Source organism: Xiphophorus maculatus, chromosome 1 (assembly GCF_002775205.1).
Source record: "Xiphophorus maculatus strain JP 163 A chromosome 1, X_maculatus-5.0-male, whole genome shotgun sequence".
NCBI lineage: Eukaryota > Metazoa > Chordata > Actinopteri > Cyprinodontiformes > Poeciliidae > Xiphophorus > Xiphophorus maculatus.
The window spans coordinates 17380203-17395059 of record NC_036443.1 but is presented as its reverse complement, the minus strand read 5'-3'; the positions used below and the strand labels follow the sequence as shown (position 1 = coordinate 17395059).

Sequence of the window (14857 nt, the reverse complement as noted above, 5' to 3'; positions counted from 1 at the left end):
GAAACCCCTGCACTTTGCTCAGGATTCTTCATCCACACAAGACAGCAAGGCGTATATGCAGCTTTAAGAAAAGTGTGAATGTGTGAACATAAAAGCAAATCAACACTTTAAAAATCAATGAGAAAGTAAAAAAGTGAAAAAAAAATCAGATGGTTTATTTTTTCTTTTCCGGGTTTTTCTTCACGGTTCCATCAACCAGTGTGGAGAAGGATCATTTTCTTGCCCTCACCATAGGTGTCAAACAGGCCACACACAAACTGTCTGAGTGGAAGCCCACAGTGTGATCTGCACACCCACACTCACAAGTCAGATGTCTTACATGAGAGCAAGCGAGAAAATTATTACAGATTTTCTGCAGTTGTCTTTCACTAGTACTAAAACTGCAAAACAGTATCCATCATGTTTTTATGTGCCGATTTCTGGTTCTTTTTGTGATCTAACAACTACATGTCATAAATTTAGATTGTGGAGTAGCAGATTATTCCCATTTATCCACTTTGGTTCTGGTGATCTTTATTTAGGATTGGTGAGTGCAACTTTCAGCAAGATATCAGAAATTACAGTTTGAAGGGTTACTTCAGCAGCTAATTGTAATTAGCTGTATTTATTTATTTATTTTATTTTGTTTGTCTGTGACAATTACAAAATTGCAAATTTTACCCTGGAAGTGTGTGTGCTTGTTTGCTGTTGAACCAATAGACATAAAACTCTTAACTTGTGACTTCCAGAAGTGCATAAAAATATTCAGCCAACATGTAACAGTATTATTCTTGTAATTGGTGGTTCAGTTTGTATCTGCTACAAACAGTCTACTCATAGGTCTAAAATGTGGCTGAGGAATAAAAACTGGAAGAGACCATGAAAATCACTCTCTTTTTATTTTGTCAATAAAAAAGAAGACGGAGGAAAATACTTACCGTATGCTGTGGTTGGGTTACGACTAACCATGGGTGAAGAAATATGGAGAAAAGAATTACACACTCTGCTGAGAGTATATCCAGTTATGATTAGGTACTTAGGGGTTTTTGTCATAGTGGAAAATTTTCATTGTGTGACATCGTTTTATTCTCGACTCTGTTCTCAACAACATGCAATTATGGTACATTTAAGATGTAAAAGATGATTCTGTGAGAAAGCATTTCTTTACATGTAAGAATTCTTGTCTGGAACTGACCGTTTACAAAGCATAATCAAAAGATAGGAGTAGGATATATCAAAGAATGAATGTGGAACTCTTACTAAATTTCTCCCAAACTAAAAAGGTGCAGACAAAAAACTTTTCTTTTTTTTCCAGTATTTTATTAGCCAATCAACCATCAGCACAAAAACAAATTTCAAATGACTGGTAAAATGATTTCTGCATTACTAACCAATGTTGCAGAAAAATGAGCTCAAAATAATTTCAGACCAAATTTCAAAGCAATTTAAAAAAACAAAACTTCTGTCTTTGGTTTTTGCTTCTTTTTTTTCCGAAACCTACTCTTCTTCTCCCTCTTCCACGTCAAGCTTTGCAATTCCCAGGATGCCATGCGTGAGACGGCGGAGCGGATAATGGAGCTGGAGAAGACTCTGAGGGATACCATGAACACCTCGGCCCATAGGGAGGCCCTTTGGGCGCAGGAGGAAGCCGCCCGTGTTCAGGCCCAAAGACAGGTTTATATGATGGGGCACACACTTATGGTGGACCACAAACCTATAAATGTACACAGCCTCATGTACAGTATCTTTTCAAAAGCCACTTACTTAGTGTCATGAACTTAACAACACCCCCCTTGCGGTTACATGTGTATCTGCAGCCTAATAGGAGAACCGTAACTCTTTTGTGTGATATAGTGTTACGCCAAAATAATTTTTAGTTATGGGTTTTTATTTTTTGTTGTTATTTTTTTAATAAGCTTTTGTCGTGTTTTGCTCGTAACTGAAATTCTAAAGCAAATAATCAAATTGGAATAATCAAAGTGGTCTGGGTTTATTTTCCTTTGTAAAATGTGTCTGCATGGAAATATGTGCACATTGAACATGAGGTTCATTCGCGTGTATGCAAAACATGATATGTATTTTTCCAGCAAACCGACTTTAGGTTTGCAGACTGGTCTGCCTTTTTTAAACATGCATGTCCTGCTGTTTGTCTATTTTTCCGACTGCCAGCTGGTTGCTCTACATTTTAATGTGGGGCAATAAAAAAAAGAAAGAAAAATGAATGTGTGTGCTTTTGAATGTGCGTGTGAGTGTAGGTGTGTCTGCGGTGGGAAAAAGAAACAGGGCAAGGGAGCATGTTTCCTCTCGGTGTGAGTGCGCATTTGAATGAGAATGACCTTGCATTACTTATGAGTGCCACAAGTAATTTGAGAGCTAACGGTGGTTAAAACTAGAACTAACATTATGAGGTAGAAATATGTCTGTATTTCTTTAAGCACACTCTCTACCAGAGCTTGAAGCATGAAAAAAGAGAACTGGTCGACAGCAGAGCCAAGTTAGAGAAGGTCAGACTTAGTTTAGAAGATCCAGCCAGAGCCAATGTTAACTGTGGCTTGCTTTTTCCTCGTTTGCGTACTTTCACGCTCAACTTACGTTCAGCCTGGATACTGTGTATATTAAACAATATTTTAATCCACTGAGAAGTCGGAAAGAAATGAAAAGGAGTTTTGAGGAACTTGTTGCATGTGAAGAAGTAGGTTATTTAGCGTTTACCCATGTTAACTCATGTGAAGAAGAGACAGAGCATGAATTGTGAGACATTAACTCCCAGTGACTTCAAAAGTCCCAGTCAACTTGCCTTTTATTTACACAATTTTAGAACTTTTCTAGACATCAAGAAAATAAGGAGCCATGTAGTCACACTAGCAATTTACAGTGCTTTGTAAAAATACTCTTAAACCTTGAACTTCTTCACTTAGACATATTGCAGATGTAAATAATAGATCAACACATATTAGTGTGTAAATGTGAAGCCTAAAGAAATACCTCTAAACTAGGCAATATCTAGTTGCCTTCAGACCATCATCACAATAAAACATGACAGTGTAAGCATTATTTTCTGCAAATTCTCTTTTCTTTTTTTTTTTGAAGCAGAATAGACAAAGCTATCAATAAAACTATAAAACTGAAAGAAAACTATAAAAGACTTCCATCTATCCATTCATCCATTTTCTAACACCCTTATCCCTAGTGGGGTCAGGAGGGGCGCTGGTCCCTATCTCCAGCTAACGTTCCGGGCGAGAGGCCGAGTACACCCTGGACAGGTCGCCAGTCTGTCGCAGCTATAAAAGACTTGACTTGGTTTAAGGGGTTTACTTTCTGCCAGGGCAATAACTTTAAACATTCACCCAAAGCTACAATAGAATGGTTTACCTCAAAGCAAATATTTAATGTTAAAATGACTCTATGAAAGTGCAGACCTCAATTCACAAATGTTCTTTTTTTAATTTGCTGAGCTTCAGCAGTTTTGAAAGTAAAGCATAATAAAATAAAAAACCACGTTGGGCATTGATCGAGGCATAGTCCCAAAAGTGGCGCCTGTAAATGCAGCAAAAAGCAATGACCAGTTGAACAAAAGTTTATTTCACTTTTAATATCTTTATTAGTGAAAGAAGCAACAAAAAAAATAAAACTCTGGAAAGAATATCTCATTTTTTTTCTACTTACATAATAATGCACTACTTTAATTTGATTAATCACACAAAATAATAATAAAAAAAACATACATTGTAACTTGTGATTGTAGTCCAACAAAATGTTAAAAAGTTAAAGGCATCCATCTCACTATAGATGCCCAGACTCTGATGCTCACTGGTTGTTGATGAATTACATTTTTCTAATGTTTCAGAAAGAAAAGAGAGGAACGTGATTACAGAACAGAAAACGAATCACGTCTGTCAGAAAGACCACCTGACCCTGGCACTGTTTCAGAGTGCCCTACTAAACTCACATTCTCTCACACCCTCCCTTTTTGCTTGATTTTCTTCTTTTTTCTTCCCTCTGTCCCAGAATAACCAGTCTCATGATGTATAATGAGCTGAAAATCTTCTGTCAGCCTGACCTGATGAAATGTAACATGGGTAATGCCCCAGGTCACTTTTCTTCACACCCCAATCCTTTAAGTCTCTCACTCTGTCTCTACCCCTTTCAGCTTTTTTCTTTCTCATGAAATCACCTCTACCATCCATCCTTGTTCTTTCCCATTGGCCTTCTTAAGTTGTCTCATGCCATTATGTCCGCGATGCCTTCCCAATGCATTTTCTGTCGATTTCCCACTTTGGCGTTTGAACTAGGCCTTTGAACCAGGAACATGGCATGAATGCACCAGAGGGATTTGGTCCCTACCTTTGAGCTCTCAATCAGCTTATCCACTAAAGTGTACTAGCCTTAGCCAGCCTTAGTTTGGTTGGAGAGCCTTTTCTTGAAGTTGAGCTAAATTAGCACGCATAGGATCACCCCTAAGCAGATTAAGTCCCTAATTTTTCCTAAAATTCATTGTATTTCTTATTAATAATGTGATTGTGCAATGACAACCACCCTGGGTGGTGCACTAATGAGGGACTGGCAGGAGAAAAGCTAAAACCTGACAGTCGTGGAGGTACATCTAAATGAAATTAAATGTGTGAACCTTGACTTTCAAGATAAAAAGAGTGTATTTGCTTACATTGAGGCCTGCAAAAAAAACTTTGTAAAATAAACCTCTTTATACTCTTCTATGCTGCAAACAGAAGCTTCATTATATTTCTTTGGGATTTAATGCTATGGACACATGGTGGAACATCAGTTCCACTATATTTTATTGAAATGGAATAAAGGATTCATTATTTTCAGTTATTCTTTGTAGAACCACTTTTGACTTACAGTTGCAACTATTTGGGGGGCAAATCTCTATCAACATTGCACATTATCTATTTATATTTTAGCTACTTTTTCTTTGCAAAATAGTTCAGACTTTGTCAAAAGAGAGGTATGTAAAGATTAAAGTTCCAGTCTTTACACAAACTTGCAAGTAGATTAATGTATAGATTCTGACTTGTTCATCATCACAAATGAATTAGCTTTGATCTGAACCATTCTATTGTGACCCTTGTTATTTGTTCCGGGTCATTTTCCTACTGGCAAGTACACATCTGCCTATACTGAAGCTTTCATCTTGTTACCAACACTTTTTTGCCATTTCTGGCAAATGTGCGCAATAGAAGGAGCCTTTGGGGGAACGGGTCAAATTTATGCTAGAGATGTATAACAATGATGGCGATGTGATCTGATGACATGATCAACACATCATCATCATCATCATTGTATGGCTCTGGGCAACACAAATTATTTGTTCACTATATTTTAAAGATGTGCTATTGCTAGACACTGAACTGGTTCTTCTGAAGAGCAGAGAAAAGAAAAAATAATAATTTATTTAAAAATAGTAATTAATCAGTAAAGCTGCTCGTAATGCTGCTGCTATGTAGTGCTGTCTACCAGTTGCCTGCCAAGGTAGCACATTTCTGGAATAAATTACTTCTGGTCTTGTGGAGCTATCTGCTGAGATTGAATTATGTACACATCCAGACCTCGGCCAAGGCACAAGCAAACTAAGTGGCTGCTTAGGGCTATGGGGCCACTAAGGGTGCCCCTAAGTGGTAATGATGTTTTTTTAATTTATTTTTTATTTAGTGATGATTTTTATGTGATTATTCTAACAAAAACGCACAATTTTATAATAAAGTTGTGATTTTTTTTTTTAAATTAACAATATTATATGTAAATGTAGCGTAGCTGATTCTGCGTTGTGTCTTGTAGAAGAGTGACCACAGCTGATTGGAAAGCACTTTTAATGATCCTGCATTCAAATGGCAGAAAATAGTAATCAAGAACAGGCTTTTCTTTTCACAGTGTTCCACAGCGCCTTCTCCCACGGAATCCGAACAGAATTTGTTTCATGTATCAGAAGAGCAGCTAGATAACTGCTAACTGCAGGTTAAGTGCTTCAACACCCATTGTTTTACAAAAACAGTAATAAAACTAACACTTATTACCCTTAAAATACACTTATTAAACACAAAAAGCAAAACTTCATACCTTCTCCCACGGAATCCGAACAGAAAGAGCGCGACGGAAAGCGTGGGAAAACCTTTCACAGGTTATAATGGTATGACCCGATAACTTTTCTTTTTAAATTTCGAACTGATACTTTAAACAACAATCTATGAACTCAATATGTTAAACATTAAAGGTAATAATTCACAGTTTTATTCACAACATATTAAATTTGAATAAAGATAATAATTTTGGGACAGGAAGTTACCCACTGTTTTGAAATGGATTGGTCGTCTTTTCAAAATAAAAGCTGTCAGTGCTCATATAATTTCCTACCGGAAAGCTTCTCACTTTACAATCTAGTGTAATAACATCACACTGCTACATAAACATGTAGAAATCATTCTTATATGAGCCAAAGGAAAAAAAAATATTGCTCTTGGGGCCCCCTCGTGGCCGCGGTAGGTAACGCTTCACCGGTAATATGAGCTGCAGTGCAATGTGCATCCAAATCTCCAAAGCAATGGTGTAAACAAAACAATCTCGCAAAAACGGACTTATCCTTCAGGAGGAGAAAACAGACAGAGGAACAATAAAAAAAAAAAAGCCAAGATAAGGGTATGTTTGCATGTGACTTGGTAATGTAATGTTTATCAGAACAATGTGTGGACCTGCTAATAGAAAATTAGCTTGATAGCGACCTTGAACGATCCAGTTCAACAGCCAAACATTTGTGCTAGCGTTTTTGTGTTTGTGTGAAACTTAAGTTTTGACTTTAAACGAGTTGATTCTCGTTGTTGGCCTTATATACTTTCAAGGCTTTTTGGCTTCCAAATGGTGAGTTTGATAACAATAAGCAAAACTTGTCAATGTTTGACATTGTCTAACAAAATGTTTTTACTTCAGGCTGCATGGCTGCTGGATTAATATTTCAATGGACTACTCTAAGCTGTAGTTGTAGATATGTTGTTTGCTGCTGAGCATGATAGTTTATGTTGCTAAAACAAACATTATTTTTACATCAATTTATAAGTTGTGAATCTTCACCACAAGCACTGTCAAATTTATTTGAAGGCACAGAATAAGCTCACTGCTGGTCCATATTCTCAGAAAGACTCAGTATAAATTTAACTTTTAGCTCTTGGAATTACACCTAAAAGAATTAATTTAATCAAAATAAGTCATGGATATGTGTGTATGTATTCCATCTTAAGTCCAGTGCATGCTAGTTTTTTTGTTGTTTTTTTTTACTACCACTTGGTGATATTGGATATAATGTAAACAGCACTGTCAGAGATAAAATAAATATATAGCAGGTGTGCGAATCTAATCATATGACTGTTGATTGCAGCAATCCACATTATTACAGAAATAGAAGACGCCCAAACAAAATTTGCTAAGGGCCCCATGGAGTCTTGGGCTGGGCCTGTACACGTTGACTCTATTTATTCACTAATTTCAAGTGAAGTTATTGCATAGATTTTAATTTGAGAACATTTTAAAAACCACATGCCACTTTTCTTCCGTATCATAAGTATGCCCCACTTTAATTTTGTTTGTCACCTCAAATCCCACTAACGTACAAGGAAAGTTGTGCTTTTAACTTGACACAATGTGAAAAAAGTTCAAGAGGTATTAAGACAGTTTTTCCTGTTTACCATAATTTAAATTCACACAGCCACATGTTTATCTGCATCATACGGTGGAACTATTGTGGTTAATTGATAAACTGAAATAAAAATTCTTAACTTTTCTCTTCCATTAAGATTCTTGGTATTTGCTTACAGTCTTATCTTTGAAATATTGTTCCATATGTGATATTCATGAGTAATCGGGAAGCACATTATCTGACATCTGTGAAACACACCTAGAAAGCTGGAGAACATAGAGAGTGTCCCAAAAAAATGTGTGAACGATTTGGCTCCTTCATAAAAGATGCCCTTTGCCTTTTTCATGTCTGACCCCTGCTGTTGTTCCTCTAAATGCTATCCTTCTGGTACTTTTTTCTTTGTATCTCTTTTAGTCAAAATTTCAAACGACTGTCTTTTAGGTTTGTTGTATAATAAATCTTCAAAGTAACAGAGTCAAATAAAGATAATGAGACACAATTTTATTTTTATCTGAACATCTTGACTAGTTCTGCATCCTATTGTGAAGTAGTTGTTGTTGAGCAATTAGACCCCTTCCTGTGTTAGGATAAAGATGCCCTGAGGTCACATCCTGTCTATCAGGCACTCTGCTTGGACACACAGGCTCACATGGCTGGAGGGCATGAGTGTGCAGAGGAAGGAGATGCACTTGAGAGCTTGAACATTATCTTCAGTAGCCCTGAAGTAGAACCATACTTATGAGGAAGATGAAATAAGTGGTGAAAGGAAGCAAGTAGAGGGGAAAGTTGTTTCCATCCCAAGGGTCATTGAACATGCCAATTTTGCCTCCTTCAAGATGTCGACTGTCCATTGATTTCCATGTTTATGCTGTCATTTCATCTCATCTTAACCATTTAAGCACTCACGGGCTTTACTACACTCAGCCCACATTCAGTGAGGGGGCAAAACTGATCTTTTGTGCTTTACCATAAAATAAATGAGTTGGGCTGAATCCCCTTTTCCATGGTCTTCCTACAGATAACTCACCACCAATCCTTTGGAAGTTATATCAAGAAGACTAATGCAGTCATAAAAGTTATTTATATATATTTACTTGTCCTGTGTAAAAGTTGTTTTATATTCCTAAACCGAATTATTGTTTTTTTCTTCTGCTCTTAGTGAAGAACTGATAGAAATTGTGTTCAAGAAACATCTACACTAAGAAATAATTCATCTTTCCTTTTTCATTATAAATTGGAACACATTACAGGCAAAAATAGATAACAGAGCGGGCTCCTATGCCTTCATTTCCAAATGTGCTCTGTTTTTAAAGTTCATTAAGCTCTGCACTGCTACACAGAAATACCTGGGACACCCTGCCTCTTAAAAACACTCTTACGAGTGAAAAATGAAGACCACGGGGTGAAACGGGCTTCAGCTTTAGCCACTAAATTAATCACTTTAGAACATAGCAATATGGCTATTGTGTGAAGTTCTAACACCTATAAACCTGTTGTCCCTTTAAATAGTTGGAGGAGCTGATGGGAGCTTTAGAGAAGACTCGCCAGGAGCTAGATGCCACTAAAGTACGTCTGTCCTCCACTCAGAAGTGCCTACATGAACGAGATGGACACCTAAACCAACTGCGGCAGGAGAGACGCAAACAGCTGGAGGAGATTCTGGAGATGAAGTAAGTTCACCAGCTGAAAGTACATTACCTTCCACTTTAGGTCAGTTTGTATCAAAATATTACAAGTCCAAGACACCATTCTGACTCATATATATATATATATATATATATATAAATCCCTACCTAAACCGCTTCAAGCTAAAACTAAATGAAAAACTAAATGATATATATATATATATATATATATATATATATATATATATATATATATATAAATCCCTACCTAAACCGCTTCAAGCTAAAACTAAATGATGGATGTTGGGTTGCTTTTTGGACCCCTGTACAATTATCTTTAGACCTTTTTGTTCTTCCACTTTTAAATGTATTCTTGCTTCAGCATAACTGGTTCAATGATTTAATTTCCTTCTCAGCATGTCATCAAGTTCAACAGACGGACATTAATGACCCATCAGTTTAAATCAGGTTTGTTGAAGCAGAAAAACATTTCAAACATCCAGGGCAGTCAATCCTGGGGACCAGAGATGGGAAACACAGTATTTAAAGGCATACATGTTGCTAATTATTAGTTATTTTTCACTGCTGACCTAGTTCCCCTCTTTTAGCTTGCATACAGTTATATACTACATATGCTACTTCTTTGAAAAGTATCAGTACTTCTCAATTTTTTATGCATTATGTTATTTTATTACCACAATTAACAAGGTTAAAGATTCTTTTGAGACACACCAACAAATGGTAATGCATAGTTGTGAAGTGCAAGAAAAATTATGGATGTTTTTGAAAACCTGTTTTCCACATTTCTGTAAAGCAACTACTAACATATTCAGCACCCTTATTTACCGGTTACTAGTATTTCTCTACCAGCTTTGCACATCTCTGTATACTAATTTTACCATACTTGTTTTCAAAAAAGCCAGCCTCCATGTTTGTGTTAAAGAAAATGATCTCTCAGCATTGGCGCTGCTGCCACAATTCTTTGCAATGGGAATTTTATTTTCAAAATATTTTCTCCCATGTTGTTTTACATGTTGACCAAAAAGTTTTATTTTTAGTCTATCTTACCTGAGCACCTTGTTTCATGGAGTCAGGCAAACTGCAAAGGGGGTTATTTAGTCTTTCTTTCAACAGTTCATCTTGCCGTTTTTCCATAGAAACCACATTTGTGGAATGCATAATATGTTCTAGTCATCAGATTATACCACCTGTGCTATGAACTTCCTCCAGAAGCAGCGACTCGAAAGTTGAGAAACAATCCTTAGTATGAAGCAAAGTGTAATTCAAGGGGCTGGGTCTAACCAGGCTAGGCAATTATTGCAATGGATTTTATTTTGGGATATCAGAGTAAATGGGGCTGATTACAAAGTAACACCATGCATTTAATATTTTTTTTAAAAAGAAACATTTTTATATTGTGTTCAAAACGTTTATTGCATCACCTGTTTACAGATGCAGGATTTTTTTTACTTATATGTTTAACTGAAAGGGAGGGAGAGTCAGAGGCAGAACTTAACCAGAAAAAGGAAAAAAAAACTGTCCAGAATTGTCTAGATTCCCATGTGTGAGTGTGTATGTCAGTGGGTATGTGTTACGTGCTTTGAGTTATTTGACTAAAGGACTAAGAAACCACATATCTGCTTGTCATGTGCTGCAGAGAAATGCTTTTAATGTGAGCCACAGTAGAGAGAACATTGGCACGTGTACCATGAAAAGACAACTTTTAAAGTCCATTATGCTGCTTTGATCACACAGAATACTGAAGGAATGTGTACACAGGGTAGTACTTCTGCCCTGTGCGTGTGTGCGTGCATGAGGGGGTGTTTGTGTCTGTTAGAAGAGAGCGCAGCTGCCAAAAGCATACCCTATGCATGTCTCTGTTGTAATACAAACCATCTTCCTGTCTGTTTTGATTTCCGACGTCTAATTTTACCAGGAATGTTAATCAGGAAGCATGTTTTTTAAATAATAAAGACACGATCTGTGCTCAAGGTGTCTCCAACAGAACTGCTTTGTGACCCAGCATGTGAAACACATCCATGCTGTTGTATGGCACTGTGCTTACGCTAGTATTGTATTACCATCAGAGAATGCCTGAGAGGAAGACGTTTAGTGTGATGGTTGGTTGACATACACAGCAACAAAGTCTATTGGAATCTTTCCCTTTGTGTTCGAGCCTCTGCCTAGTCTAAACTGGTAAGAGTTAATGAAGGGGGGCATGAGAGTGTGTGTGGTCTGTTATGCATTGTATTCTATGTGCATGAAGAGGTTGGAAGCTGGGGGTTTGGGGTCACTGATGATGAGGATTAAAGAACTGTTGAATTGCGAGGGGGCAAAGCTTCGTGAGACAGAATGGCCCACAAAGATACGCATGCAAAATCTATGCACAACCTCAGTGGAACTCGCATGTAATCACTCACGTCTGCAGACATGCACATACTTACACAAACTGTGGCTTTTTGCTTTTAAAGAAAACTGGGCTATACTCCCCACAGCACAGCTCTGGCCCAAGTTAGCGGAGAGAAAGCTAAGCAGGAAAGACACAGGGCAGAGAAAGAGGGGCAGCAAGAGGGATAGATAGGAATAAATGCAGGAATGAAGGAGGACAGGGCAGAGTGAATGGGATAGAATAAAGGGGCTGTACAAACTGAGGTATTCCAAATCTTAGGAATCATGATAGAAGTTTGACAGAATGCCAGGATTCTCTCTCTCTCTATCTCCTTTTCTTCTTTCTCTCTCCTCTATAATGTGGCATTTGTCTAGGTCAACTGAAGCAAACTGTGTGAGGTATGTTCCACAGCGAGCCAGGGAGGCTCTGTATGAGCCTGTGTGTTTTTTGTTTTTGTGTGTGTGTGCTTGTAAGCCAGAAGGAGAGAGAGAGAATTTTTTTTGGCTTTTCAACACTGGTAATGAATAAAAGAGACAAGGAGAGAGAAATCATATTCAATATCCTCTCATGGCCTGCTGGGTTTTTTTAGCTCCCAATGTTTATGTGTGTGGGGGTGTGTCTATGTGTGTAAATGTTAGAGAGACCTTATTATTATCGTTTTCGGATATGGAGCTGAAGGCTTGATGTATAAGGAGCAATCCGGGTCTCTTCTATCACCCCACACCAGATTAAGTTTCCACCGTACTGTACAGTGTTCACACACACAGACACGGATGGTCTCCTGAGGAGCTACTCATTAAATAATTCTGGGGTCACAGGGTGTAGGTGCGCAATAGAGAAATGATGTGTTTGGACGTTTTGAATAGTCCGTCATTGAGATGTTTCTATAGTCAGAGTTGGATAACACTTCATGCCATTACATCGCAGATTCTGAAGCTAATCCTTATGCAGACGTTGAAAACGTGGGTGAGCTTATTTGTGTTTACATTTTATGATGGAAATTGATAAGAAAAAAGGTGGGGATATAAATGGAGATGGTAAAACAAGAAAAAAAGAGGGTAGAGGTTAGTTATGCTTAGTATAATAACATGCAGGAATTATAGGAAAAGCTGAACACTTAGCACAAGATAACTTGTAGAATAGTGCATGGGCAAAAGTTGTAAAGGAATGGAAAAAAGATGATGTAGTAGGGAAAGTAGGGAGGATGGTGATGGAGAGAGTGTTAGATGAAAAATATGTTGAGTACTGTGGGGAGCTGTGAAGTGTGGGAGGGAGCAAAGTGTGGCTGGCATAAAATGACACAAGGACGGGTATTGAGAAGAATGACTGAACACAGCACATCAGCAAATAATTACATTGCAAAAAACCTAGTTGTCAACAGAAAAGTGTAATTGTGTCAAAATACTAATGTTCTTTGATGGAAGATAAGCAAAACTTACATTAATGTAAAATGCTACTTTTTTTTCTTTTCTTTTTTTTACACCAGTTAGTAGGTCCTATGATGTATAACACTGACGAGATGTGCATTAATTGAGAATTGCAAAAGCTTCTGATGTATTTCTGGCTGGACATTTGACCACTCCTCTTAGCTGGATTGTTGCTGTTATTTCAATTGGTGTGTTTTCTCAATGAGTTCAACTTTCAGTCATCTTGCTGTTGATTTGAGGTGAAGTTAAGGAATTTTGAGGACATCGTCCTGGCGGAGGGCCTTTGATTCATCATTCAGCCAACTTTGTTTTAAATATTACTGGCAGAAAAAAAACTCTTCCAAAGCATACTGCGACCACCACCACCATGTTAAAGAGTTGGTACAATGTTCTAGGGTTTGAAAGGCTTTGCTTGACTCTTCCATTTTGGTTTAAAGTTTGGGATTTTTTTTAACTGGTATCCTGTGATTTCAAACTCAATTCATTTTGGACTGTGACACTGGTGTTCCAGTAAAGTCAAACTTAATATTATGTTCCTGGGTTATTTTTGAACTTCCCAACCAATTCCCATTTTATCGAGGTTGACAGTTTGTTTCAAGAGTTGAAATTTAGACAGAGCTGGTTGTCCTGACTGGTCAATGATCCCCAAAACACATCAAACCATGATTTACAATGTATATGGCAGGCTATCATTAAAGGCCTTCTCAAAGTACTGAACTCACGCCTATTAAAAATTGTGTATTTGTCTTTAAAACCTGGACTTTGGCAATCCAACTTGACCAGGGACTCAGAGAGTGGTCAAATACCCAACCGGAATTACAGTATGTTCAGACTTTGTCGATGGCAACAAGAAATGTGTAGTCAATTTGCAACTTGCGAAAATAAACTAAAGCAACAATTAGTAGTAGTCTTTATCTATAATACATTATGACTTATCGAAACTTCATATGGTTTTATAGGTATGCTCTTTAACTACACTGCGTTACTAAGAAGGAGAGGCAAAGAAAAATAAACATACTGTATATTTACAAACATGTCTTTCACTTTAATCTTCTTCTGTCCTTGTGTTGTTGTTGTCCTTGCATGTAGCTCCTAAAGATAGTTGGCAGACAGGTTTTTAAAGCATTTCCTGGGCCTACCACGCTGGCTCTGTCAATTTATGGTCACTGCTGTTTCTTTCTCTTCAAAATATTGCCCACTGATTTAAATTCTGCTAAACATTTTTTCTTTAATGGTCTTTCTGCTACGGTAAAGTTCTCCTAAAAATGGAGGTACAAACTGAATAAAAACAATTATTTTGACTTTTAATGCTTTTCTACAATTGAGTTTGTACTTGATAGGAGAGGCTGAAAAAGCTAAAGATAGCCTTTTTTGTTGTACAACAATGTGGAATGCATCAAATCTTGACCAATAGTCTTGACCAATACCTAAATAACATAAGTATTTTACACAAATACAGGTCTTGCTTATGTATGTTGCATCATAAAGAAGTGGTTTGCATTGTTAAAGACCGTTGTTATAGATTTAAGTTGCCTTTCATAGAATTATTGCTGGTCAGTGCTTTTGCACAGTTTGGCACTCGGATGCTATTCACTAAAAATATAATTTGTACCAAAGGAAAATCAAATATTTTACACAGTGGAAATGAAATGAGATTTAAACTGTAACCCCAAATTAAGTTGTGTTCATTATATTTTCATGTAGCCATTTAGTTACACTATTTTATGGCATAACAAAGCTCAAAGGAGTAGCAACATTATGACTTTAAAATCCCCCATGTAGACATCCTGTCTGC

The 14857-nt window shown here is 37.2% G+C and overlaps 1 protein-coding gene across 1 annotated transcript in view; it reads left to right on the top strand.

Annotated features, from left to right (window-relative positions):
* LOC102221082 (ELKS/Rab6-interacting/CAST family member 1-like) overlaps positions 1-14857 on the top strand; it is a 164597-nt gene that overhangs the window by 77920 nt on the left and 71820 nt on the right. Inside the window, exons 15-16 of the mRNA XM_023331286.1 lie at positions 1507-1653; positions 9131-9291. Coding sequence (XP_023187054.1) covers positions 1507-1653; positions 9131-9291 — 308 coding nt within the window. The remainder of the gene's footprint in view (positions 1-1506; positions 1654-9130; positions 9292-14857) is intronic.